The 24,648-nt window shown below is 37.4% G+C and overlaps 2 protein-coding genes across 7 annotated transcripts in view; one reads left to right on the forward strand and one right to left on the reverse strand.

Annotated features, from left to right (window-relative positions):
• The window catches only part of LOC107673354 (uncharacterized protein C9orf85 homolog), a 7,963-nt gene extending 1,773 nt beyond the window's left edge, over nucleotides 1-6,190 (reverse strand). Inside the window, exons 1-3 of the mRNA XM_016466903.1 lie at nucleotides 5,864-6,190; nucleotides 5,635-5,741; nucleotides 5,426-5,536 (exon numbers count right to left, since the gene is read on the reverse strand). Coding sequence (XP_016322389.1) covers nucleotides 5,426-5,536; nucleotides 5,635-5,741; nucleotides 5,864-5,965 — 320 coding nt within the window. The 5' untranslated portion in view covers nucleotides 5,966-6,190. The remainder of the gene's footprint in view (nucleotides 1-5,425; nucleotides 5,537-5,634; nucleotides 5,742-5,863) is intronic.
• Nucleotides 6,191-6,998: 808 nt separating this feature from the next.
• LOC107673404 (protein ABHD17B-like) lies at nucleotides 6,999-24,114 on the forward strand. 6 transcript variants are annotated; one of them, XM_016466981.1, is made up of 5 exons: nucleotides 6,999-7,266; nucleotides 7,336-7,379; nucleotides 9,324-9,796; nucleotides 21,253-21,432; nucleotides 22,488-24,114. In XM_016466981.1, exons 3-5 carry the CDS (start codon nucleotides 9,330-9,332, stop codon nucleotides 22,705-22,707), a joined length of 867 nt encoding a protein of 288 aa, XP_016322467.1. In that variant the 5' UTR covers nucleotides 6,999-7,266; nucleotides 7,336-7,379; nucleotides 9,324-9,329; the 3' UTR covers nucleotides 22,708-24,114. The 6 variants fall into 6 exon arrangements, with proteins under 6 accessions (XP_016322467.1, XP_016322470.1, XP_016322466.1 ...); XM_016466984.1 differs by having other exon boundaries at nucleotides 9,329-9,796; XM_016466980.1 differs by having other exon boundaries at nucleotides 6,999-7,379.
• The last annotated feature ends 534 nt before the right edge of the window (nucleotides 24,115-24,648 follow it).

The following is a 24,648-nucleotide window of genomic DNA, read 5'->3' on the forward strand; positions in this document are numbered from 1 at the left end:
GACTACAAGTATACTGGGTTATAAATGTAAAATATTGCAGCATTAATGTGTATTATATGTGTTGGGCAAGTTACTCTGAAAATGTAATTAAATTACTGATTACTCCTTTTAAAAGTAATCACGTTACTGTTCTGATTACTTTATTTCAAAAGTAATTAGTAACATTACTATTTACGTTACTTTTTTCTCCATGAAATTTATGAAATCCCAGCATACACGCCCCCGCAAGCACATAAATATGTGTTATTAACCCTTTAACAGTCACCCGTCCCCTCTGTGGGACGCCTAAGTTTACTTCACTATATTACAATTAAATCCTAATCTAATCATCAACTATATATCGTTGGAAAGGTCTAAGACTCCTAAATGGATATTTTACCATTGTTTTTGTTAAATTATGTAGGAAAAGTAATAGATACATTTTTGACAAGAGTGCACCTCAAAAATCTACATAACAGGAGTTCTGACCTTTTGTCAAAAGCCTTTGTTGCCTTTCTCGATCACACTTTAGAAATTATATATCAATTAAACTTTAAATCTCAAAATTCATCCTTTGAAACCCATTTTAAAATCAAACATTGCATTACCATGAAAATGGTACATCAATATCATGTTACAAAATGTTTTCGTTCATGAATTATAAATAAAGGTGCATGTCCGCCACCTACTGGTCTGGAGTGTAAAACGTACATGGTTCAGCTATGAATTATTCAACTATTATAAAAAAATAAAATAAAATTAATATTAACAAAATAAAATAATAAAATAAACCAACATTTTTTTACGTAAATAAATACAAAATTCCAAACTTCAAACTCATTCCATTAATATTGTCTTTTTGAAATACTTAAACAATTCTCCATACATTCTTGATTGCATTACTCCATAACCTAATGGTTATGTGTCTTTAGAGATATACTATTAATTCCCATCAGTTCCAGTTCTTGGAACATCTGATGTCTTTCCCTTTCATACGCTATACATATTAAAAGAACATGCTCAACCGTTTCTGGTAGTCCATATTTATCACAATTGCCTGTTTCATGTTTCAGTTTGTTGTGCAAACTGTTATTTAATGCTACACGTCCTATTCTCAATCTAGATAAGATAACCTCCTTCCTTCTATTTCCATTACTTACTATCTCTTTAGCAACACGCTCCTGGATCTTAAAGGTCCCCTGAAATGCTTAGAAACACGCAGCGTTACTCTATGTGTTGACGTCATTTTAACTGAAACAGGAAGACAGGGCGGGATAGATCAAGCAGCCCTGCCCCTTTTTAAAATAGCCAATAGCGTTCGTTTATACCACAGCTTGGGCTAGAGCCATTGAGCTCCGTAAAGCTGCATTTGACAGGGTATGCCAGCCACAATCTCATCCATATTGCTATAAAATATAGCATTCTGTGTAGAATTCAAATAGCTCCGATACATTTTGTGGTCTGCGCCGACTCGCACATGTGATCCGCTCCGTGCTATCGTGTCTCTGGACCGGAGCAGAGTGTGTGTGCGGTGCGGTGGTTAGTGTGACACAGCGCGAAACCAGACTTCTTTTTTTCCTCAATGGAAAGCATATTTACACTGCTTGAATCGTTCCCTGTCCCCTATATAGTGCACTAGTGCACTACGTTTTCACTGTACAGAAAATTCTAATTCTGTGGACAAGTGACCGATTTCAGCCGCGGCTTCAGCGTCTATTTTAGTGTAGGGGGCGGGCGCTTCGGATTCTAGAAAGCATTTGATTGGACAGAAAGTTTGATGAGAAGCTGAAGTATGATGTGACGTCAAAAAAATCGTTGAGCTGTTTTCTGAAGTTCAATTTTGAGTCCATCCACATTCCTAGAAATCTTTGTTCTAGCTGTTGCCCATACAATTTTATATTCAGAGAAGGATTCATTTTCATATTCGAAAAACATATTACCTGCGTTTTTGCCACAGAAAATCTGAAACCCCATTTCCTTGCCCAATCCTCAACCTCCTTTACAGTTTTTTGCATTTTCTTTTCCACATACAAAACATTACGTCCCCTAAACCATAACGCTCCATCATCTGCATACAATGACCTGCTCACACCAACGTCAATATTAGAAAAAATTTCATTTATCATTAAGTTAAAAAGAATAGGACTACTTACACTACCTTGAGGAGTTACGTTCTCTATTGGAAGAACCAGAGAGTATGCAGAACCCACTCTCACTTGTATTGTTCTTCCAAACAAAAAGTTCAATATCCAGTTATACATTTTACCTTTAATTCCCATACTATCCAATTTCAATAAAAAACCCTCCTTCCACAACATATCATATGCCTTTTCAATATCGAAAAGCATACCTACTACTAATTCCTTCTTAACTTGAGCCTTCCTAATTAAATTTTCCAAACATAAAACTGAATCCATGGTATTCCTCCCTTTCCGAAATCCACTCTGATATGCAGGAAACAGGTTCTTGCTCTCAATAACATATGACAATCTATTCATAACCATTCGTTCCATAAGTTTGCAAATATTGGAAGTCAGAGATATTGGTCTATAATTGATTGTCTGAGATTGATCTTTTCCTGGTTTGGCGATCGGCACCACAACCCCGTGCTTCCACGCATCAGGCAACTTCCCTGTTTCCCAAACCATATTAAAGAGTCCCAATATCATATTTAATGACACATCCAATAAATGTTTAATCATCTCATAACAAATATAATCTTTACCAGAAGTCGTCCGTTTAATCCCCACCAATGCTCTTTTCATCTCATACAATGTGAAATCTGAAATCTAGTGTGCCTCCATCTGGATTCTTTTTTACAAATATCTGAGCATTATCCATCACACACTGTTCCCCGTACTTCGTCATATCCTCTGATATATTCGCATCGCTATGAACCTTAACAAATGTCTCCACTAATATTTCAGCTTCATCACTATCAGTTACTGCAATATTGTTGTTGTCAACTAACACCGGAATGCTAGTATTCCTCTGAATTCCTCCCATTTTCCTGATCATACCCCACAGTTCATTAATTTCAATTTCTACCCCAATTTTATTACAAAACTCTCTCCAATAATTTTTCTTTGCTCTTCTAATTTCTCTCCTCACCATTGCCTGAGCTCTTTTATAATTAATAAAATCAGTGAACACTAGCGATTTTCTTGCTTTCCTAAGGGCTTTATTTCTGTTACAAACTAATTCACTACATTTTTCATTCCACCATGGGACCGCTTTTCTTCTGTTTTTAGATTTGTTTTTGCCAATTACCTCCTCTGCTGTATTTCTAAGTACATCACTTATCACTTATTTTAACTCATCTACATCCATATCCGAATAGTTAATTTCAGCCATTTTATTTTGACACAATTCTCAATTCTTCCCCCATTCAGCAGTCTTAAACTTCCATCTTGGATTTCTCACCACTTCCACTTTTGTTATGTCCACCCCAATTTTAATAACAATAGGAAAATGATCACTTCCTATAGTACTTTGCTTCATTACATTCCATTCACACTTTCCAGCTAAATTATCAGACACTAACGTTAAATCTAATGCTGAATCACGCCCACGATTAACATCTATTCTTGTATTACTTCCATCGTTAATGCATACTAACCTTCCCCAATCAAGCATATCCTCAACAATCGTCCCATTCAAATCATTTTTGTTACTCCCCCACAACGTGCTATGGGCGTTAAAATCACCACACCAAATCACTTTATTCCCTATATTCCCACCAATATTTTCCAACACATTTAAACTCAACTTCTCGCATGGATTGTAGAAATTAATTACTTTATAACTTTGTATCCCTTCCCATACTTCCACCACTACTACCTCTTGCTCCACATCTCTTACAATATTTCTAAACCCAATTCCTTGTTTAATGAAAGTAGCTACCCCACCTCCATTCCCTTGTTTCCTATCTTTCCGAATTATTGTATATCCTTGTAATGTAAAATTCAACTGTGGCTTAAGCCAAGTTTCTTGTATACATATTATATCTGGGCTGCTTTCTTTCTTGGATATATATTCTTTAAATTCTTGACCATTTGCAATAAGACTTCTAGCATTCCACTGTAAAATTATAAATACCATTAAGAGCCACCACATCCTGATTGCGAGCTTGTTACATATACTTTTAGATTTTCATTTATCATGTCTACAGAAATACCCTTTATCTCCAAATACTTTTCAGCTGCTTTGATTATTATCTTGATTCTTTCTGTCCGGCTATCAGTTTGAGCAGAACAGTTGACAACTTCTGCCATAAACGACACAAATGACACTTTGTCTGTGATCTTTGATATCTCTTTCTTTTCATCCTGTTTGCTTTTCATTTTTTGTTCAGGTAATGATACCCTACTACTCCCTTCTTCATTCTTCTTTCCAACTTTCTTTAGCGCTTCAGAATACGATATCCCTTCCTCGACTCTGACCGTCTGAACTTGCGCCGCCTGCTTCCTCACCTTACATCCTCCGTATCCCGCACTGTGCTCTCCTCCGCAATTACAGCATTTGGGACTAATTTCTTGCCCACATTGACCATATTCATGTTCACCCCCACATCTTGCGCATCTCTGTTTACCCCTGCAAACTGCCGCCACATGCCCGTACCTTTGGCACTTATAACATCTCAGAGGAGGCGGAATATATGGCCTGACCATATAACTTACAAATCCTAAGAAGACTCTGCTAGGTAGCTTATTTTCATCAAAGTGAATCATGACTGAGAGACTGTCAATTTTTTCATTGTTTCTAGTACACTTCAATCGTTTCACGTCGAACACTGTCGCTCCAGTTAAATTTTTCTTAATCGTTTCAACTTGAACATCAGGAGATACTCCTGATATTACTCCTTTAAAAACTCTCTCCAATAATTTTTCTTTGCTCTTCTCATTTCTCTCCTCACCATTGCCTGAGCTCTTTTATAATTAATAATATCAGTGAACACTAGCGATTTTCTTGCTTTCCTAAGGGCTTTATTTCTGTTACAAACTAATTCACTACATTTTTCATTCCACCATGGGACCGCTTTTCTTCTGTTTTTAGATTTGTTTTTGCCAATTACCTCCTCTGCTGTATTTCTAAGTACATCACTTATTTTATTACTTAACTCATCTACATCCATATCCGAATAGTTAATTTCAGCCATTTACAGTAACGCGTTACTAAGTAATGCGTTACTGCCCAACACTGAACACTACATACTGAAGTAACGGCTGCTGAAAATTCAGCTTTGTCATTACAGGAAAAAAATACAATATATATAAAAAAAAAAAAAACAGTTTAAATTGATGCAGTATAGCAGTTAAATATTTCAGGGCATGTTTTCAACATCCTCTCATTATGTAAATATATATTTATATTAAAGTAGTGCATTGTTTCTAATTTGCACATATTTGTTGACATGTTCAGTCGGAAGAGGCCTGAATCTACTTACGGAATGACAATCTCTTCCTTCCCACATTTTGCACAAAGCTCCAGCTTTAGTGCACATGGCTTGCATATAATATGATAGGCATCCTTCACTGTTTTCTGAAGACACTTTACACTAGAAAAGGCACAGAAACATCATTTCAGATATGGGTTCATTGTGGAGTTTATTTGCCTTTCATCTGTTGCTATGCATTAAATCCCCCCTCATCTCACCATTTTCGTGGCTGCGTAAGGGGCTTGTATTTGTTGTACTTGACTTTCCACTCTAGCACATCTTTGCAGTGCTGGCACAGACCACCATGAACCTTTGATTTGGCTTTCTGGTAGCATCATAAAGAAAGAATTCAAACAAATTCACAAGCAATAAACAGCGCAAAGGATATATAAACATAAAATGTAAGTCTGATTCTACACCGTTTATTTTAGCAGGCGCTTGGCGTACCTTAACTTGTGCGCTTGCACCGAACTTGTCATTTTTGAAGGCAGTTACATTCTGGTGTTTTTGGCCTCGCGATCGGGAAACATTTCCTGTTTGAGAACTCATTTTAACGCTAAAATATACGTAATATATACACAGTGACTATTTAAAACACCTAAATAAGAAACCACGTGGGCCGTGGCTTCTTCTTCTTCCGTTTTTTAGGCGCGTTGCATCCTGTGGGCATATCGCCTCCTACTTTTGCTGTTATGCAGTCATGGTTTATTTATAATCAATTTCTTCCTTGTTTTTGCTTTTCCTATCCTTACACGTGCATACACACAAATATTCCTACTTAAATAATTATTCGATGCTCCATCCCATTCCTTCTCCCCAGGATCCACCTGGCGCTGCGTGTTCAGCTCCTCCAGACTAAATCCGTGGTCTCCTAAAGATCCAGAATAGAATAGAGCATCCGCATTCTATATTTAAATCCTTTCACTTAACCCAGTAGTATTTATGCATTTGATTAATATCCTGTATCCTACTCTATCTCTATTAAAATCATATCCTAATAAATATTCAAAATCCTTGTTTACCTTAACTTTTTTTTGTTTAAATATGATATTAATTCATTTCTTTCTTCATCATATCTTGTACAATTATATATTACATGCGCCACTGTTTCTTTCTCCCCATAATTCCCACATATAGACCATGTATTCCAGTTATGAACAGTGAAGCGTTCAATCCCGAGTGTCCAAGTCTCATCCTAGTTATTATAACCTCTTCTTTTCTATTTCTACCACTTATACATCTTTGAGTATTTACCTTTTTTTTTAAACCGCGTGGCTTCACACGTTAAAGTGGCTGTTGAGGCAATGCGAAAATAGCGAAGTAAATAGCAATTGGCTAATGCTTTTCAGTTCAACTTCAGAAAACACAGATAACGTTAAAATGCTTAATTTTTGGTAGCTCAACAAATGTATAATTATCTATGTTTACAATCAACGACGGTAAAATCATTAATCGACATGTTATTGTGTTTTCGACACCGTCCGTGTGCAGCGAAGACGCGTGTGATTGGTCGAGCAGATCTATCCTTTTAATCTGATTGGTCATTAGAGCGTTCATCGTGACGTTGATATCCGGCATTCCGCAAGAAAATCAGAAGGAAGTTGGTTCGCAACCCGCCATAAAACCAAAAGAAGAAGAAGAAGAAAATCAGAAGAAAGCCAGCTTTGGGCACGAGTTGGTGTGAGATGAGATCACCTGTACCGGACGGATTAGATTAGAAATTATGGTCCATTTAATAACGTCACGCTTATATTAACACCGCCAGTCTTTGATCTCGTTGGATCATGAGACACTGACCACGTTGACAAGATCGGACGGACCAGAGGCAGCTTTTGAGGGACTCTTGATCTGTAAGTGGACTGAGTGATCGGTTAAAGGCAATTTCATATTTGACTCATCTAATACAGTGACTTCACCAGATCAAAGCGTTTCTGCCTTCACCAACGCCTCCAGCATCTTACAGGTAAGTTAGAGTAAGGTTTTAATTAGCTGACCATGCTAATCAAATAGCTCGCGTCAGCCTTTTCAATTAAGCTAATTAAAATGTTAACTAAACTTATTTCAGTTAGCAAACACTCTTGATTCAATTGAGGTGAATGTCGTTCTCTGATACCTCAATAACGATGTAGATCATGCTGTCAAATACTTAAATGTTCTATAGCTACATCTATTATAATAAACAAGTCTCTAATATTTATTTGAATATTTATGTGGACCAAGTGTTTGTTTAATACTTTAGGGAGAAATAATCTTTAAAAAAAGAACCTTCTAGTGAGTGAAATAACAATTTCTTTTTGATTTCCCCCATTCTGATCTTTAATAGAAAAAATATTATCCTCAGCCAATCATTTTGGATGTCGTGTGTGATATGTAATATTGTGAGGATGCTCTTTAGCTTTTGCTTTCCCTTCAGTGTGATGAAGTCCAAAACACCCAAACAACAAGATGGTTTCCTGCTTAAAGGGGTCATATGATGCGATTTCAAGTTTTCCTTTCTCTTTGGAGTGTTACAAGCTGATTGTGCATAGATAAGATCCCTGAAGTTGCAAAGACTAAAGTCTCAAAACCAAAGAGATATTCTTTATCAAAGTTAAGACTCTGCCACGCCCCCCTAAAACGGCTCGTTCTAACATGCCCCCACATATCTACCTCACTATGTGGAAATATTTCTGTTACACCAAATACACAAAATAATTATCTTTAAAAAAGCCCTTTAATAAAACTGAGTGTGGGGATTTGATTATCATGGGTCAGATCTGGGTCATATTCACATTGTTTTTTTCACTCTACTAGTTGAAAAAATTATTAAATGGTTCTTTTGGTACAACACTAATGTGATGTCACCTACTTGGAGTTCATATAAGGTGAAGTGTTTTCCAGACAAATTTTGGGGATAATTTGGAAGCAGTGATGTGGATTACTGATACGTTTTCCGGATTTGTGAAACACTGGATATTTTTAAGTCGTCTTCTCAGAAACCAAAAAATGAGGGTGATTTAAGCTGCCATGACTCAGAGATAAAGTGATCTGATCAATGATAGCACACACGTCAAGCCTATCCTAAGGGTGAAGTCTGAGAGTCATTATTAATGACATCAAATTAGCACTAAGATAGAAACTATTGCCTGCGCTGCAGAACTGGAGTGAATATTGAAAATTTTTAATGAAATCTGTTTAGTTTCACCCTAGATGCTGTTTCGATTGTATTTTGTATCCTAACAAAATGCACATTTAAAATTGAGTTATTTAAAAAAATAAAGGGCATAAACAATTCAAGGACATATTACTTAACCATTGTATTGGACCACTAGATGTTACTGTCTAGTTCAGTGGAGAATAACTAATAGGTCTGCGTGTTTACCCATTTTTAACTAAACTATTATAGTCTTCTTTGGGTAAATACTTTGCATATATGGTGTGTGTGCTTATTAAGACGATAAAGGTGATATGTGTAATTTAGTTTAGTTAAGTTTAAGTTCTTTCTCCTATCTCCCCTGACTATGCAGATTACACTCTTGATGCTTCACCTTTAAAAATGTAGTTTGCCCAAAAATGGAAATGAATTTTCATTTACTCCTTTGTCATCAAGCTGTATGATATTCATAATTCTGTGGAACACGTTTTATGCTTTAGTTGTTAGTCCAAACATTGAAAATCAAAGAGGTTCAAAACAACACAGGACCCCACTGACTTGAATTGTATGAACAAAAAACACTGACATTTTTCAAAATATCATCTTTTGTGTTCCTTAGAATAAAGTCATACAGGTTTGAAATGATGTAAGGGTGAGTAATTGGCAGAATTTACATTTTTGAACTGTCCCTTTAAGACGCATCTGTTTTGTTTGTATTGCACTTTGTGTTTACACCCCACTCATTTTCCCATCTGCTGTGTTCTTCTTCTCAAGTGAAGGATGAATCACCTGTCTTTGCGTGAGCTATGTTGCCTTTTCTGCTGTCCGCCGTGCCCGAGCAGAATAACTTCCAAGCTGGCCTTCCTTCCACCGGAGCCCACTTACACCCTGATGTGTGATGAAAGCGGCAGCTGCTGGACCCTACACCTCTCCGAGCGTGCGGATTGGCAGTACTCTGCCCGGGAGAAGGACGCCATTGAGTGCTTCATGACCCGGACATCTAGAGGGAACCGAATTGCTTGTATGTTTGTGCGATGTTCTCCAAACGCTCGCTACACCTTGTTGTTTTCCCACGGTAACGCTGTGGACTTGGGTCAGATGAGTAGCTTCTACATCGGCCTTGGCTCCCGCATCAACTGTAACGTGTTCTCCTACGACTACTCGGGTTATGGGGCAAGCTCAGGGAAGCCTTCGGAGAAGAATTTGTATGCTGATGTGGACGCTGCATGGCACGCACTACGAACAAGGTGAGTTAGTGCATTACATTTTCCCTCTGTCTAAAGTAACATTGGCCTCTGTCCACACTTCCTAAGAGTGACCGTTCAGTATTTAGATTTTTAAAAAATATATATTTTTACAATTCAAAATAAATGTGTTCTAATTTAATATATTTCAAAATGTTTTTTTTCCTGCTGAATTTTCAGCAGCAATTACTCCAGTCTTCAGTATCATATGATCCTTCAGAAATTCTGATATGCTTAGTTAGTGCTCAAGAAACTTTTCTTATTATCAACGTTAAAAACACTTTTGCTGGTTTTTATGGAAACCATGATACTTTTTTCAGGATGAATAGAAAGTTAAGAACACCAATTATTTGAAGTTGAATTTTTCTTGTTACTAGAAAATAATAAATAATAATATCTCGATATTTTCTGGGATTTTATCGATGACGATAATTAGACGATATTTTGCTGAGTGTGTTATTGTGCTGGTACCTTAAGGACTGCCGAAGACAGCTGACTCATAATGTTTTTAATATTCTTCATATTCTATGTGGTGGGTCAGTTCATACTGATAGAAATTAATATTTTCCAATAAGTTTAAACAGATTTTTACATTTTATGGGCATTTTTACGTTTATAAAGCCATTTTTTCTAGAAATGTCCATTATCTTTTAAGTCAAATTCTTACATTTAATCAGGGAATTAGAATAATAAGACATTTGGGCTGTTACCAAGCAAATTAAATCAACACCCGAATCATTTAAACATTTGATTCATTCAAGAACGAAACACCGTCATGTTGCTCAGAGACACAAAACATTCGGAATGATTTTTGTTGGCGAAATAGAGCAAAAAAAGCAATATGGTGTCTAAAACGTAAGTCTCTTAATTAACTTATTGTTTATTATTGTCACTCACACCCCTACTTGTTACATAAAAATTGTTTTTTACTGTCACTCATGATCAGTTTAATGCATCCTTGCTGAATAACTCAGTATGTTTAGTTCTTATCGTTTTTATATTTTTAACTCGGTGCTTTTTTTGCTGCTAGACAGTTGTGCGGTAAAGATAACCATTTCTTAAAGCACTTGTCTCGCATTTTTTTAAGCATATTGTTTTTAAGACGCTGTTTTAAGTTAAATATAGTTTAGCTTTTAAAAACTTATTTTGACACTCTGTGTTCTGTTCCGTTGCATACCGTCTAGCTGTGTTTGAACTCAAGAATGTGCTCCTTAGGGGTTAGTTCTCACAGAACACACTTTTATATTCCACTGTATGTTTTTTTAGTTGTTTGTCTATGTAAAAATGCCCTTCATGGACATCTTGAAGTCTCGCTGCTTTTCAGAATCATAATCAGAAAGAGCTTTATTGCCAAGTATGTTTGCACATACAAGGAATTTGTTATAGTGTCACAAGCTTCCAGTACACGGAGACAACAACAACACACAGATAATAAAAATAAGATGTGAATAAAATACACATGCATAAATATAAACCACAAAAAAAGAATAAATTGTATGTACAGGTGTGCTATAGATGGAATAGGAATAGAATAAAATAAAATAAAGTTGTAGGGATGCACTAGGATTTAGGGTGATAAATAATTATAAGGTTATTGCACATACTTTAATTGCACAATTGGAGAACATTAACTGTTCATGAGGTAGATTGCCTGGGGAAAGAAACTGTTCTTGTGCCTGGCTGTCCTGGTATTCGGTGCTCTGTAACGCCGACCAGATGGCAAAAGTTCAAAAAGGAGATGGCTTGGATGTGATGGATCCAGAGTGATTTTCTGAGCCCTTTTTCACTGATCTGAAACGTAGGAGTGGGGGAGAGGGGGGTTGCAGGAGGTGTTGATGGTTGTGTGGAGAGATGTTCAGAGCGGGTGTGGGGTGTTAGACTGGGAGTTTCAAATCTACAGTAAAACTCATTCATGTCTTCAGCAAGTTGTTGATTGGCCTCAGTGCTGGGGGATATTGTCTTGTAGTTGGTGATGTCTTTCAGGCCTGTCCACACTGATGCAGGGTCATTGGCATAAAACTGGTGTTCTAGCTTTTTAGCATAGTTCCTCTTGGCCACTCTAATCTCCTTATTCAGTGTGTTTCTGGCCTGATTGTACAAGACTCTGTCCCCCCTTTTGTAGGCGTCCTCTTTGGCCCGACAAAGATGACGAAGTTTTGCTGTAAACCATGGCTTATCATTATTGAATGTTAAATGAGTCCTGGTAGGGATACACGTCTTCACAGAAACTGATATATGATGTTACAGATTCCGTGAGCTCGTCCAGATCGTTGGTGGCTGCTTCAAAAAACATGCTGTCTGTATTTTGGCAGTTCACGGGAAAGATTTGCTTTATTAAAGTCCCCGAGAATGATTAAAACAGAGTCCGGGTGTTGTTGTTCTGTCTCTGTGATCTGATCAGCTAGTTTCTGTAAAGCTGAGCTCACGTGCGCTTGCGGAGGAATGTCAACACTGACGAGAATGAACGAGCAAAACTCCCGCGCCGAATAGAATGGCTTACAGTTAATGAAAAGCGCTTCTAGATCGGAACAGCACATCTTCTTTAACGCTGTAACATCTGTACACCACCTTTTGTTGATGTAAAAACATGTCCCGCTGCCGCGCGATTTCCCCTTTGATTCTGCGTCGTGGTCTGCTCTAAACGGCTGAAAGCCGGGCAGATGTAGCGCGCTGTCCGAAATGGCCTCATTCAGCCAGGTTTCCGTGAAACAGAGCAGCAGAGTGTGAAAAATCCTTATTTGTCTGGGAGAGCAGAAGTTCGTCCGTTTTGTTGGGTAGAGAGTGGAGATTCGCCAGATGGATGCTAGGCAGCGCCGTTCTGAATCCGTGCTTCCTGAGCTTCACGAGCACGCCGGCTCTGTTCCCCAATCTGCGCGTCCTGAAGCGCTTGATCAGCGCCGCAGCTCCGCCAACTACAACGTTCAGCAAAACGTCCGAATAAACGAAATCCGGTAGAAGATTGTGTGGTGTGTACTGCCGAATGTTCAGCAGCTCATCCCTGGTAAAACTGATCGTGTTTGAGAAACAAAAAACAGGAAAAACTAACAAAAACAGTACAAACACTGGAGAGCCAAACACTGAGGCTGCCGTCTGTGGCGCCATCGCATAGCAATAGTCGTAGCCTTTTTCAACGGCTACGACTTTTCAATGAAGGTTGACTTTTAAAAACGCTTCTCGAGATCCTGTGTTCTTTTCCTTACTCAGGTCTGCATCTTTTTAAGCGCAAGAAAATATTTTGTGTAAATTGCACTTTGAAACATGTTAAGTGAACCTAAAACTATCTGAAATATACGGCAAATCACCAACTAGTCGGTTTTGAAAATGTATCGTTTTCCACATCCCATATATTGCCCATCCATTTTTGTATGGATCTGTGAAATAGATTAGTATGCTTCTGGTCTAGTCAGTGTTTCGGTTTGGTTTTCGGACCAGGCCTCAAATGTTTTCAGAAGTACGTTTTGTATGGTCTCTGGTATCTGTTGTGTCTTTGTCCTTGTGAATCCCAAGGGCTTGGGGGATATATTTAATATTGCCTCTACCTCTTAGACCCCATCCCCCATCCAAATGTCCTGTGCATCTTTTAAATGCTTACGATGAAAATTGTGCCTCTCAGGAAGTCAAGAGTCATGTTTTGATTCAGACTGCGGTTGTGTTTAGATTTCTGAAGTGTGCAGCAAAGGAAAGTTTAATTTCCTCATAGTTAACAGAAGCACACGTACTCGGACTGAAATGTTTTGTTTTTTTCCCAGTGGCAGCTGGGTATTTGACACTGTGGACATAGAGAGCCTATCTCAAGGCCATTCACTTTATCATGTTTCCCAAATTCTTATCTGCCTTTCTATGTATGCGTGTATTTTGTGGTTGCTGGTCATGAGAACTTAGTTCCGTTAATCGTGTGCACTTCGATGTAGCAAGATGTTGCAGCGTCCTCGTTCATGAAAGAGAGAGAAAAACCTACAAAGAAGCTTTGTGCTTGTAACCACATTAATGGTTTGGGTACGTTTGTGAATCAGCCACGTGCCTGTGCTGCTGCTGCACACGTATATGTGTGCATGCATGCATGTAGTGTCAGAAAGCACAGCTGATGCTCTTGAACACAGTCCACGCTGTTTGACAAGTCATATCCCAGAGGGTTGGGTTGTACCTCATGAAGCAGTCCCACGCTGTTTTTCTGGTCACTTTTAATGTTCCCACGCATTGCCATATCAAGCTGGATCATCCCACTCAAGCACACATTCAGATTAACTTGTAGATAAACCAGTTTGACTGCCACTCTGAAGAATTTAACTTTTACTGTTTTCACTTCTAATCCTTTGTGTGCTTCTGTATATGTTTGTGTAAGGTGTTCAGCGTGTTTTGAGAGAGGAGTAGGAGTAAGTAGGCCAGTCCGTCCAAATCTTCTGTGTCTCCTGCTGGGATTTTTTTTCTTTATTCATAGAAACACGTTCTTTGTCCTTTTCAAGAAAAAGCTTGATAGTCAGCCATTGTATGCAGTGCTTTCCCCACCATTTCTGGAGGATAATTGGCATTTTAATCTCATTCTGTCAGAGATGGCCAGCATTGCCTGCTTTTTCTTATTAAATTATGCTCAAATAGAAGATTGCAGGATCTTGAGAATCCAGATTAGAGGGAGAAAAATGAAAAAATGTGCTTTTATAGCTAACCTATGAAATATCTTAACAGTCAAATATGATACCATGTCTCCAAACCTCTTAATTGATACTCAGCAGTTGTGTGAGAGGAGTTATAAAAAAAAAAAAAAAAAAGTAAAATGAATGCTGTGAACTTAAAGTTTTGCTGCAGTATAGCATTTTTACAAGCACACATTTCTGTTTGATTTGTGTGAGGGCTTTGGGTTTTCATCTGCTCTTCAGGGTTTGGTGGAATAAACGTCACTATAAGAGCACACATAAAGAGCACCTGCCTTTAGATGTCTGTTGAATATATTTGCCTTGGAAATACTCCATCTGATCTCAATAGACGAGAGTGCTTATGAGACCATACTGAGTGACAAAATCAGCTTTTTTGGTCTTTCTCTTCTTTTGCTCTTACGTCGAGTAGAATGATCAGTTTTGATTGTCCCATGTCCGTTTACTTCAAGACCTGATCGCGCTGCCTGTGACATTTATGATGATGTACGGCTGACTGTATGTTTATTCTGCCTATTACACAGCTACTTTATAAATAAATTAACATTAAATATTTGATTTTTATGTGAGAAGAAACTCGTAGACTGTACAGCAGGTGTGCCCAGTCCTGGAGATCTACCTTACTGCAAAGTTTAGCTCCAACCCTGATCAAACACACCTCAGCCAGCTGTTCAGATCTTCAGGAGGACTTAATAATTACACACAGGTGTGTTGGAGAAGGGCTGAAACTGAACTCTTCCTGTAGGTGGATATTGGAACCGGATTGGGCATCCATCCCTACTGTACATTACAGAAAATTAGTTGTCACAATGATCAGTTACAACTTAGAGGACATTATATAAAAAATATTTGACTGAGACTTAGTGAATATTGTTCTTCTTATTAGTATTATTTTAATCTAATCTATCATTTTTGCCCCTTGACCTGGTTAATAATTTTTAGCATAGCGTTCTGACTGATGAAGATAAACAAACAAGTATAAGTGTTCAGTTAGCATAGTATCTCATTCCAACGTGTTTTAAAGGTCGAAACACAGATCTTTTCTTTCATATTGTGATGTACATTTACATGTATCTGATTATTGAAAAAGGAAAAAATATCAGAGGGGATGTTACGGTGGCCCAGTAGTGTACAACACAACAAAATCTCCACAGCACAATGAAATTAGTTCAACACAACAGAAACAAGCCGCAACATAACGAAATTAGCTCAACACAATGGAAACAAGTCGCAACACAACGAAATTAGCTCAACACAACTGAAACAAGCCGCAACAATAAAATTAGCTCAACACAACGGAAACAAGCCACAACACAATAAAATTAGTTCAACACAACTGAAACAAGCCGCAACAATAAAATTAGCTCAACACAACGGAAACAAGCCGCAACACAATGAAATTAGCTCAACACAAATTAGCTCAACACAACAGAAACAAGCCACAACACAATAAAATTAGCTCAACACAACGGAAACAAGCCGCAACACAATGAAATTAGCTCAACACAATGGAATACAAGTCGCAACAAAACGAAATTAGCTCAACACAATGGAATACAAGTCGCAACAAAACGAAATTAGCTCAACACAATGGAATACAAGTCGCAACAAAACGAAATTAGCTCAACACAATGGAATACAAGTCGCAACAAAACGAAATTAGCTCAACACAATGGAATACAAGTCGCAACAAAACGAAATTAGCTCAACACAATGGAATACAAGTCGCAACAAAACGAAATTAGCTCAACACAATGGAATACAAGTCGCAACAAAACGAAATTAGCTCAACACAATGGAATACAAGTCGCAACAAAACGAAATTAGCTCAACACAATGGAATACAAGTCGCAACAAAACGAAATTAGCTCAACACAATGGAATACAAGTCGCAACAAAACGAAATTAGCTCAACACAATGGAATACAAGTCGCAACAAAACGAAATTAGCTCAACACAATGGAATACAAGTCGCAACAAAACGAAATTAGCTCAACACAATGGAATACAAGTCGCAACAAAACGAAATTAGCTCAACACAATGGAATACAAGTCGCAACAAAACGAAATTAGCTCAACACAACGGAAACAAGCCGCAACACAATGAAATTAGCTCAACACAATGGAAACAAGCCGCAACACAACGAAATTAGCTCAACACAACGGAAACAAGTCGCAACACAACGAAATTAGCTCAACACAACGAAATTAGCTCAACACAACGGAAACAAGCCGCAACACAATGAAATTAGCTCAACACAACGGAAACAAGCCACAACACAACAACATTACACAACACAATGGGAACAAGCCACAACACAACAAAATTAGCACAACACAATGGAAACAAGCCACAATAAACAAGCCGCAACACAATAAAATTAGCTCAACACAACAGAAACGAGTCACAACATAACGGAAACAAACCGCAACCCAACAAAATTAGCTCAACACAATGGAAACAAGCCGCAACACAACTAAATTAGTTCAACACAACGGAAACAAGCCGCAACACAACTAAATTAGTTCAACACAACTGAAACAAGCCGCAACACAATAAAATTAGCTCAACACAACAGAAACAAGTTGCAACACAACGGAAACAAGCCACAACACAATGAAATTAGCTCAACACAATGGAAACAAGTCAAAACACAAAATTAGCACAACACAATGGAAACAAGATGCAACACAGTGAAATTAGCATAACACAACGGAATTAGTCCTATGCGTTATGTTGTGGCGATTTCGTTGTGTTGTGCACCACTGGGCCACCGTAGGACGTGGTTCTATCCATCAGTTGTTGAATGGATTTTGAAATGTGGGCATTGCACGCAAACTTGCAGTAAATTGTGGAGGAGCTAATGATTGGAGATGTCTGGAATACGTCTTCAGAAAGAAGTCTTGTCGTTTCACTGGAAGATGAGGTATATGAAATTTTGATTTAAAGTTTATGAAGTAAAAAAAACAACAACTAAATAAATAAGTAAAAACAATTAAATATTCAATACCATTACGTTTTAGAGAAATGACTCTATTGGCTGATAACCAATATGGTACCAACACATTGTAAACCCAAGCCAACTCACACTTATTAAGATCAGGATGGTTTGTACTGTGTTATGTTAGTGTAGCACAGCCACACCTTTCTGTCTGCTCAGCCAGGTGAGTCAGTGTTGAAACATCAGGTGGGGCTGACGCACACGCACACACGCACAGATCTGCATTTACAAAAAAAGCGGATGGCACGGGGAACTCCAGTGCAATGTTTTGGCGCCGCCTGAATGACTTGCCTTGGGCCAGGTTCATATCCAAGGAGTTGGTCCGGATACGACCATCTGTTATCACAGCTAGCCATTGCAGTAAGCTAGTTTGTGTGCATTTCCATATAGGTATTTGCAACCAGACTTGGTAGTATATGTAAACTTCTACCAAACAGAACCATCTGGTTTTGTCTTCAAAACCGCAAAACGGTGGTGACGTGTATTATCTTCCACATCCAAAAGTCCGGTTGAAGGAAGAAGCAAAGGAAATGGCTTTTGTCTTCCTCCTCCAAAAACGATGACTTTGATGTCATAAAGGAAAGGCCACGGAAGCCAGCAGTAGCAGCTGTACTGAATGAGACCCCTGTGCCCCCCTTCCTCCTGAAGTGACATAATGACCATTGTGCTTGTGAGTGTTTTTGGGCTGAGAGCAGCTCATTCAAGAAGCCTGCGAGAATTCGCTGTCAGCCTTTCACGGAGCACAGCTCCCTCTGAGAGGTGAGGGGGGAGGTGCCAGCAGCCAGTTCTCCAAGTCAAATATTGATTGGTTGCCTAGCAACTGATTCCCAGTGAGCCCTGGAAGGACAGGCCCGATTGCAGTCATTGCAACATTGTCTACCCAGGAAGTGAAAAATAACTTCCTGATGGTGTCACACCGCAGGTTTTGTATCACTTTAGAGTTGCTGTCAGCCAGCTGTGTTATTTACGTGTTAAAGGTGATCTGGTACATGTTATTTTTTATCAGCGCAATAGTCATTTTATGATTTGTTGCCATGGAGATAAATAGTGTTGATTTGATTTTCTTATCTTTATAGCCTACATATTGAAGTGGCAGCTTGAAATTAAAATAAGTTGTGATGGGAGAAACTATTCGTTAGGTCTTTGATGAGGCCCTACCAACCCTTTCTAACACTGACTGAATGAAAAGTCATTCCACAGACCATCAGAGTTCTGCTGAATCTGAAAGCACGTGACCCTTTTTGATCCCTGAAGATGTACTTTAAAGGAAAAGTTAGGTCTTTTAAAATTCGATCATTACTGACTCAACAGTTTGTAATTACCATGCCTGACAAGCCCTGAAAAGAAAGAGTAAAAAACAATACTACTATAAAAGCATCTTCTGAAGTCATACAATAGGTTTGTGTGAGGAACAGTCCAAATTAAAAGGTGTGTGTACACTTGTAGTAAATGTATCAAATGTACCGAACTAAAAAGGTAAATGATACATTTAGTTCTGCTTCACTTAGCATTCATGCAATCATTTTTAACACCAAATCTAAAGATGCAAAACAAAAGGCATAAGGGAAGTTAAACTGGTTTAAATGGTGAACCGGTTTTATTTGAGCAAACGGTATGATTTTTTTTTTTTTTTTAATGGCATACATAAGTTTAAACCAATCTGTTTTAGCTATAAATTTTAAAATTAAAATCTACATTACAATCTAATTTACATCAAAAATTGCTCATGCTATTTGTAGCATGTTTGTTTGGATCGTGATTAAAATGCAGTGCTTCTGTCATTGTTTCATGCATTATGATTAATATAAAGGCACAGTCAGGGATAAACCGTTAAACTGCTAGAATCCTAAAAAAAAAAACTGATACAGATTTTTGGTCAAACCGCCCAGCACTAGGATAAGGTTTGCCAACTTGCCTAAGCAGGCTAAATTCACCTGAACTGAATGTAGCTCCTGTGATGGGAAGAACCAGGTATGCTTGAACATTCTGTCTAACCAAGGTTTGGATGGCAGTGTTAACGTTTATTCAAATGAACCACACTAACAGAGCAATCGCACCAGAGTTCATTTTAATCAAACCAAACCTGCCAACTGTAAATGCATCCTAAGGCATTGTTCTCTGATAGTCTAACGCTCTTCCAAAGCTCATGTCTAACCCGTGTGCAGAATTCCAGAGCAGGTTGAATTTTGGTCTTTTCCTCACACAATTTGTTTTATGGCTTCAGAAGGCTTAAAAATAGTGCTATAGAACACAATTAGTAAATATATTTTTATTAATTTTATTTAAACTTGACAGGCTGGATCACTATTAACTGCCAATGCCAACAGCTGTTCTTAAATTTGACTTGTTCATTAAAAAATAACAATGTCAGGCTGTCACAGCTCCTTCTTTCTCCTATCATTGAACATCCATTCTGCCGTTCTCCAGAACACATTCCACCTTCTCTCACATGACCTCATGGAGTAATGTAGAATCATGTGATTTTATTTTTTCCCATCCCTGAGGATAAAATTGATGACTGTATTGGTCTCAATGGCTCACTGTATGTGGATGAACTGTAATTTCTAATGTTACATGTGAGGTCCGCTTGTGCTCAGATGTAAATATTTATATTGGTTTTGATCACACAGTTCCAATTTTCAGTTTCAACTTCAAGCCTGTTCGGTGACCTTCTGTTTGCCACCAAGACAGCAGTCAAGTGTGCGCTAGCCAGCTGAAAGCAATATTCTTAGCGCATTACAGTGCTGTGTAATTGCACAATGTGCAGTACAAGTCATTTCATGTTTGTATAATGCGTTGCTATAGGATTATCGGTATATGTCCTACTTTTAGTGCAGTCAGCTGAATAAGTGATCATGCGCTTTAAATAAGGCATAGAATGCATACACAGCGCCCCCTAGGATTTGCTGATTTAAGTACAAATGTTCCTGCTAGCATCACTGTACAAGAGAAATGAAACTGAGAAACTTAGTTCTTGCATCTTACTGGATTCCTTGAAAGCAACTGAGCTTATTGCTTTTTAATACAGACAGTAATCAGGTCATCACTGTTATGCGAACTAAAATGCTTCTGATGTCTGCTCACCATACTATGAATGCATATTTTATAAAAATAAAAAAATTGCATTTATTTGTTTATTTAAAATTTTATTTATTTATATTTTCTTCATGTACAAATGTGTGTGTGTATATATATATATATATATATATACTTTTTTTTTCCAAATTATTATTTTTATTATATTTATATTATTATAATTTTTATTTATAAAATAATTCACTTGTAGCATAATTGGTTTTAAAATGAAATTATTAGACATCATGTGAAAATTTTCTACAGAAAATCCAACTAGAATTTTTCTATCTGTATTGTCTAAAAATACATAAGAGAATTTTCTTTTTTCCTTTTTCTTTAATGTGAACTTCCCCTTTAAGCAATCACTTGATGAAATGTAATGAAATCGAGACCATTGAGACTGCGAGCAGCTTGACTCGCAGGAAAGGTTTGATTAATCACTCTCCGTTCTAGTATCAGCTCTTAAATTTTGGCTCACACCTATGCCTTTTTGTAAAAGCAATATCACTTAAGTTGGGCATGTCAGTTAAGGGTACGTAATGTATATGAACAGTGTTTCAAAAGATTGTCATTCACGTTAACCACCAAACACCAAGGCCACTTCCCAGTTTGTCTGGTTCTGAAAGTAGGCTAAACCACCTGTACCTTTGATTCATGATAATTGTGTTCTGATCGCAGCATCAGCAGAGAGTGTAGGTGTGTATGAACTCATCATTTGAATGTGGTGTTCTAGGTACGGGATCAGGCCAGAGAATGTGATCATTTATGGCCAGAGCATCGGTACGGTCCCTTCGGTGGATCTGGCCTCTCGGTACGAGAGCGCTGCCGTCATCCTCCACTCCCCTTTGACCTCAGGCATGCGGGTGGCTTTTCCTGACACCAAGAAGACGTACTGCTTCGATGCATTCCCCAAGTGAGTCTCTCTCTCTTTTTTTTTTAAACTTTAAACTTGCCTGCTTTTCCTTTTTTCTCATGTTAACCACAATCACATTTTTCCCTAATTTGTGTAGTACCTCATACCAATTAGACACATACTGTTCGTTTACATGTTTTGCTTTGAGCAGCCATGTTGTGGAGAAGGCGCCTGGTTGGTTCATCTGTTTTCTGCCCCATAGATATTGTTGTTATTGTGTGCCCTCTAGTGACAAATATTTTCCAACAAGTAGTTCAGTGTAGGTTTATTTTATACATGCACTACTATAAAATAAATACTTTTATTCAACAATATGCACCAAAAAGTGATAAAATCAAATGCAACAATAAAGACTTTTATATTGTTAAAAAAAACCATTTATCTTTTCAAATCTAAATATTAGATTTCATTTATTTCATTTCATTTCATCTAAATTTCATTTATCTTTTGATAGTACTAAGAAATGTTTCTTAAAGGGTTGTTGAAAATTCTACTATGCCATCATAGGAATCAATTACATTTTAAAATATACTAAAATAGCAAAATATTATTATTTAAATAATAGTTTGAGTATTGTTATTTTACTGTATGTTCGGTCTAAAACAATTAAGCCTTGGTAAGCATAATCTGAAAAGCCTCAAACTGTCTGTTTTATCTTTTTTTTTTTTCAGACTGCTGTAAATCTACAGTGCATTATAAAAAGCAGATATGTGCAATTAGTACTATGAAATAATGTTATAATTATTTGAAATGAGCTAAAATATTTTTACCATTGTGTATTGACCAGCCGGTAAGTCCGGAACAAATTTCAGATAGATACTTGTCTTTTAAAAAGACAAACAATGTGCATTTAAGTTGTTGTTGTTGTTTTGTTAGCCGAAGAAAAATACTGGACATCGAAAAAAGCACTTTCATACCTCAAAATTATTATTTTTTTCGTTACTCTTTGTCTCATGTAGAAATTACTTTACAAATCACATAATGATTTAAACAACATTGTACTAAAGAACACTCTATTCATGTGTTTTTGTATTTATTTATTTTTTTTCCCTCAGCATTGATAAAATCTCTAAAGTCACCTCTCCGGTGCTGGTGATCCATGGTACGGAGGACGAGGTGATTGATTTTTCCCATGGACTGGCCCTGTACGAGCGCTGCCAGCGGCCCGTGGAGCCGCTGTGGGTAGAGGGTGCGGGACACAATGACGTAGAGCTGTATGGACAGTACCTAGAGCGCTTGAAACAGTTTGTGGCTCACGAACTTGTAAACTTATAGATGGACCTCAAGATCAGGACTCGCCATACTTGATGAACATGCCCCTGGTGCCCAGCAGGCTACTGTGAACTTAACAACGGTTTTCTCACCTGTGTTTTTTTTTTTAGTTATTTTTCTAATTAAGTTGCACTTCTCCACAGATAATAGGAGATGTGCCTTTACTGCCTTTCTTAGGGGTGTGTTTGTGTAACTGTACTTCTACCGGTGTGAGCGGAGGAGTCGGATGTTTCGGCTCTGTGTCTTGATACTATGTACTAAAGAATCAAGCCCATTCCATAAATCCAGGTTTTGTTTTGCTGTATGCATGTAATCATGTACACAATGGAGTGCTGTACAAATGTAACATTCTGACACAAATAATTAATTGCCATACAGGTGATGCCAAATAATATATTAAACTCTGATACGTTACTTTGTATGTACATGTTTCTAAAACATACCTGCAATGTGTACAATCTATATGAAATTTCAGTATGTTTTTTTTTTTTTCTCCATGTACTCGCACTTGTCTGTGTTTTGTGTATTCTCTGTCCTAGACCTTTAAAACAATGCTGGACAATATGACGGTAATATCTGTTTTAACTTTCAAATAAACAAATAAATAGACTTTTCAAATAAAGAGACACGTTTGTGGCTTACAATAGCCCAAAGCAAACACATACCTGCTCAAACAGCATTAGTGATATTAGTAACAATCCAGTTGTTATCTACTTTTGCACTTTTTGTTAATGGAAATAATCCATCAGAACCCTCTCGTTTACACACACACATACACACTGAACTTAACTCTTGATTCTGTTTGGAGTCATTGCTTTGACTTTTATTCAAATGTAATTTATGCCATCTTGTGTCTCAGATGAAATGCACACAACTTTTGTAGTTGTTGTTTTGCGCCATGATAAGGCTGTTTCTTTGGACACTGCTGCTGAATTTAGGCAGTGACATTTAGTTTCTCTTTAGAGAAGCACTGGACACGGTGATAAGGAAGGATGCGATTTAATGTCTGTACATAGAAACTGAACAATGCTCTAAAGTAGATCTTAGTACTTCTCAAATGTAAAAGAGGACTGTCACCCTGTTCCACTTTGTAAATAACCTTCGTTTGGATGGTGTTTTTTTAATTTCCTGAATGACTACTATGAAACTGATGATAATGTTATTACCAATGTAAATTGAATTATTATATTATGTATGGCACAGAATAGATTTTAACTGGTCAGACTGAAGCACAAACTTACGTGCTTCAATTTTTCCAGACATGTTTTTCTGTTTTTGTAAACACCCGTTGTAAAAGAAAATTGCTATACTGTATGTAATTATGATCTTGAATAGTTATAATACAAAATTGGAAGTAAACATGTATTTCAGAGACTAAAGAGCTAAAAGAAATAAAATCCAGTTGTGGTAGTATTGACTCAGAAGTTTTGTTATGTGTGCTGATCTGCAACATGTTGCTAATAGCTTTAGTGTTTTAAAGCGACCTCTTGTGATAAATCAACAACATTTTCTTTTAGAAAAGACTACATCCTACATTTACAGTCCTATCTGTTTAGTAACCATCGTGGTTCCCATTAGGATTATCAGGGCATAGATCTTAAGTGAAGATGGAATGTCTTTATAATAAAGCTCTTTATCTTACTAAATCGCAAACAGAACTAGAGCTATATTTTGACTCATCTTTCTGAGAGGCATGCATTTAATTAACTCAACAGTTAAAGTGAATTGCTTTTAACAGTGATCCTAACCTCTCATATGTATTCACTTTTCAAGCCCAATTTACTAGCCCAGAGGTCATCCGCACCTTCTGGGTTCAGTGACCTTTGAAGCCCAGGGCCTTGAACATGGAAGTTACGAACACATGTAACATTATTTTTATGATGGGGCAACTAGGCACTTAAATGGGTTCAAACTCAAAGGATGAGAACCGAAAACAGGAAAAGA

This window comes from Sinocyclocheilus anshuiensis, unplaced genomic scaffold (assembly GCF_001515605.1).
Source record: "Sinocyclocheilus anshuiensis isolate Anshui unplaced genomic scaffold, SAMN03320099.WGS_v1.1 scaffold508, whole genome shotgun sequence".
Lineage (NCBI taxonomy): Eukaryota > Metazoa > Chordata > Actinopteri > Cypriniformes > Cyprinidae > Sinocyclocheilus > Sinocyclocheilus anshuiensis.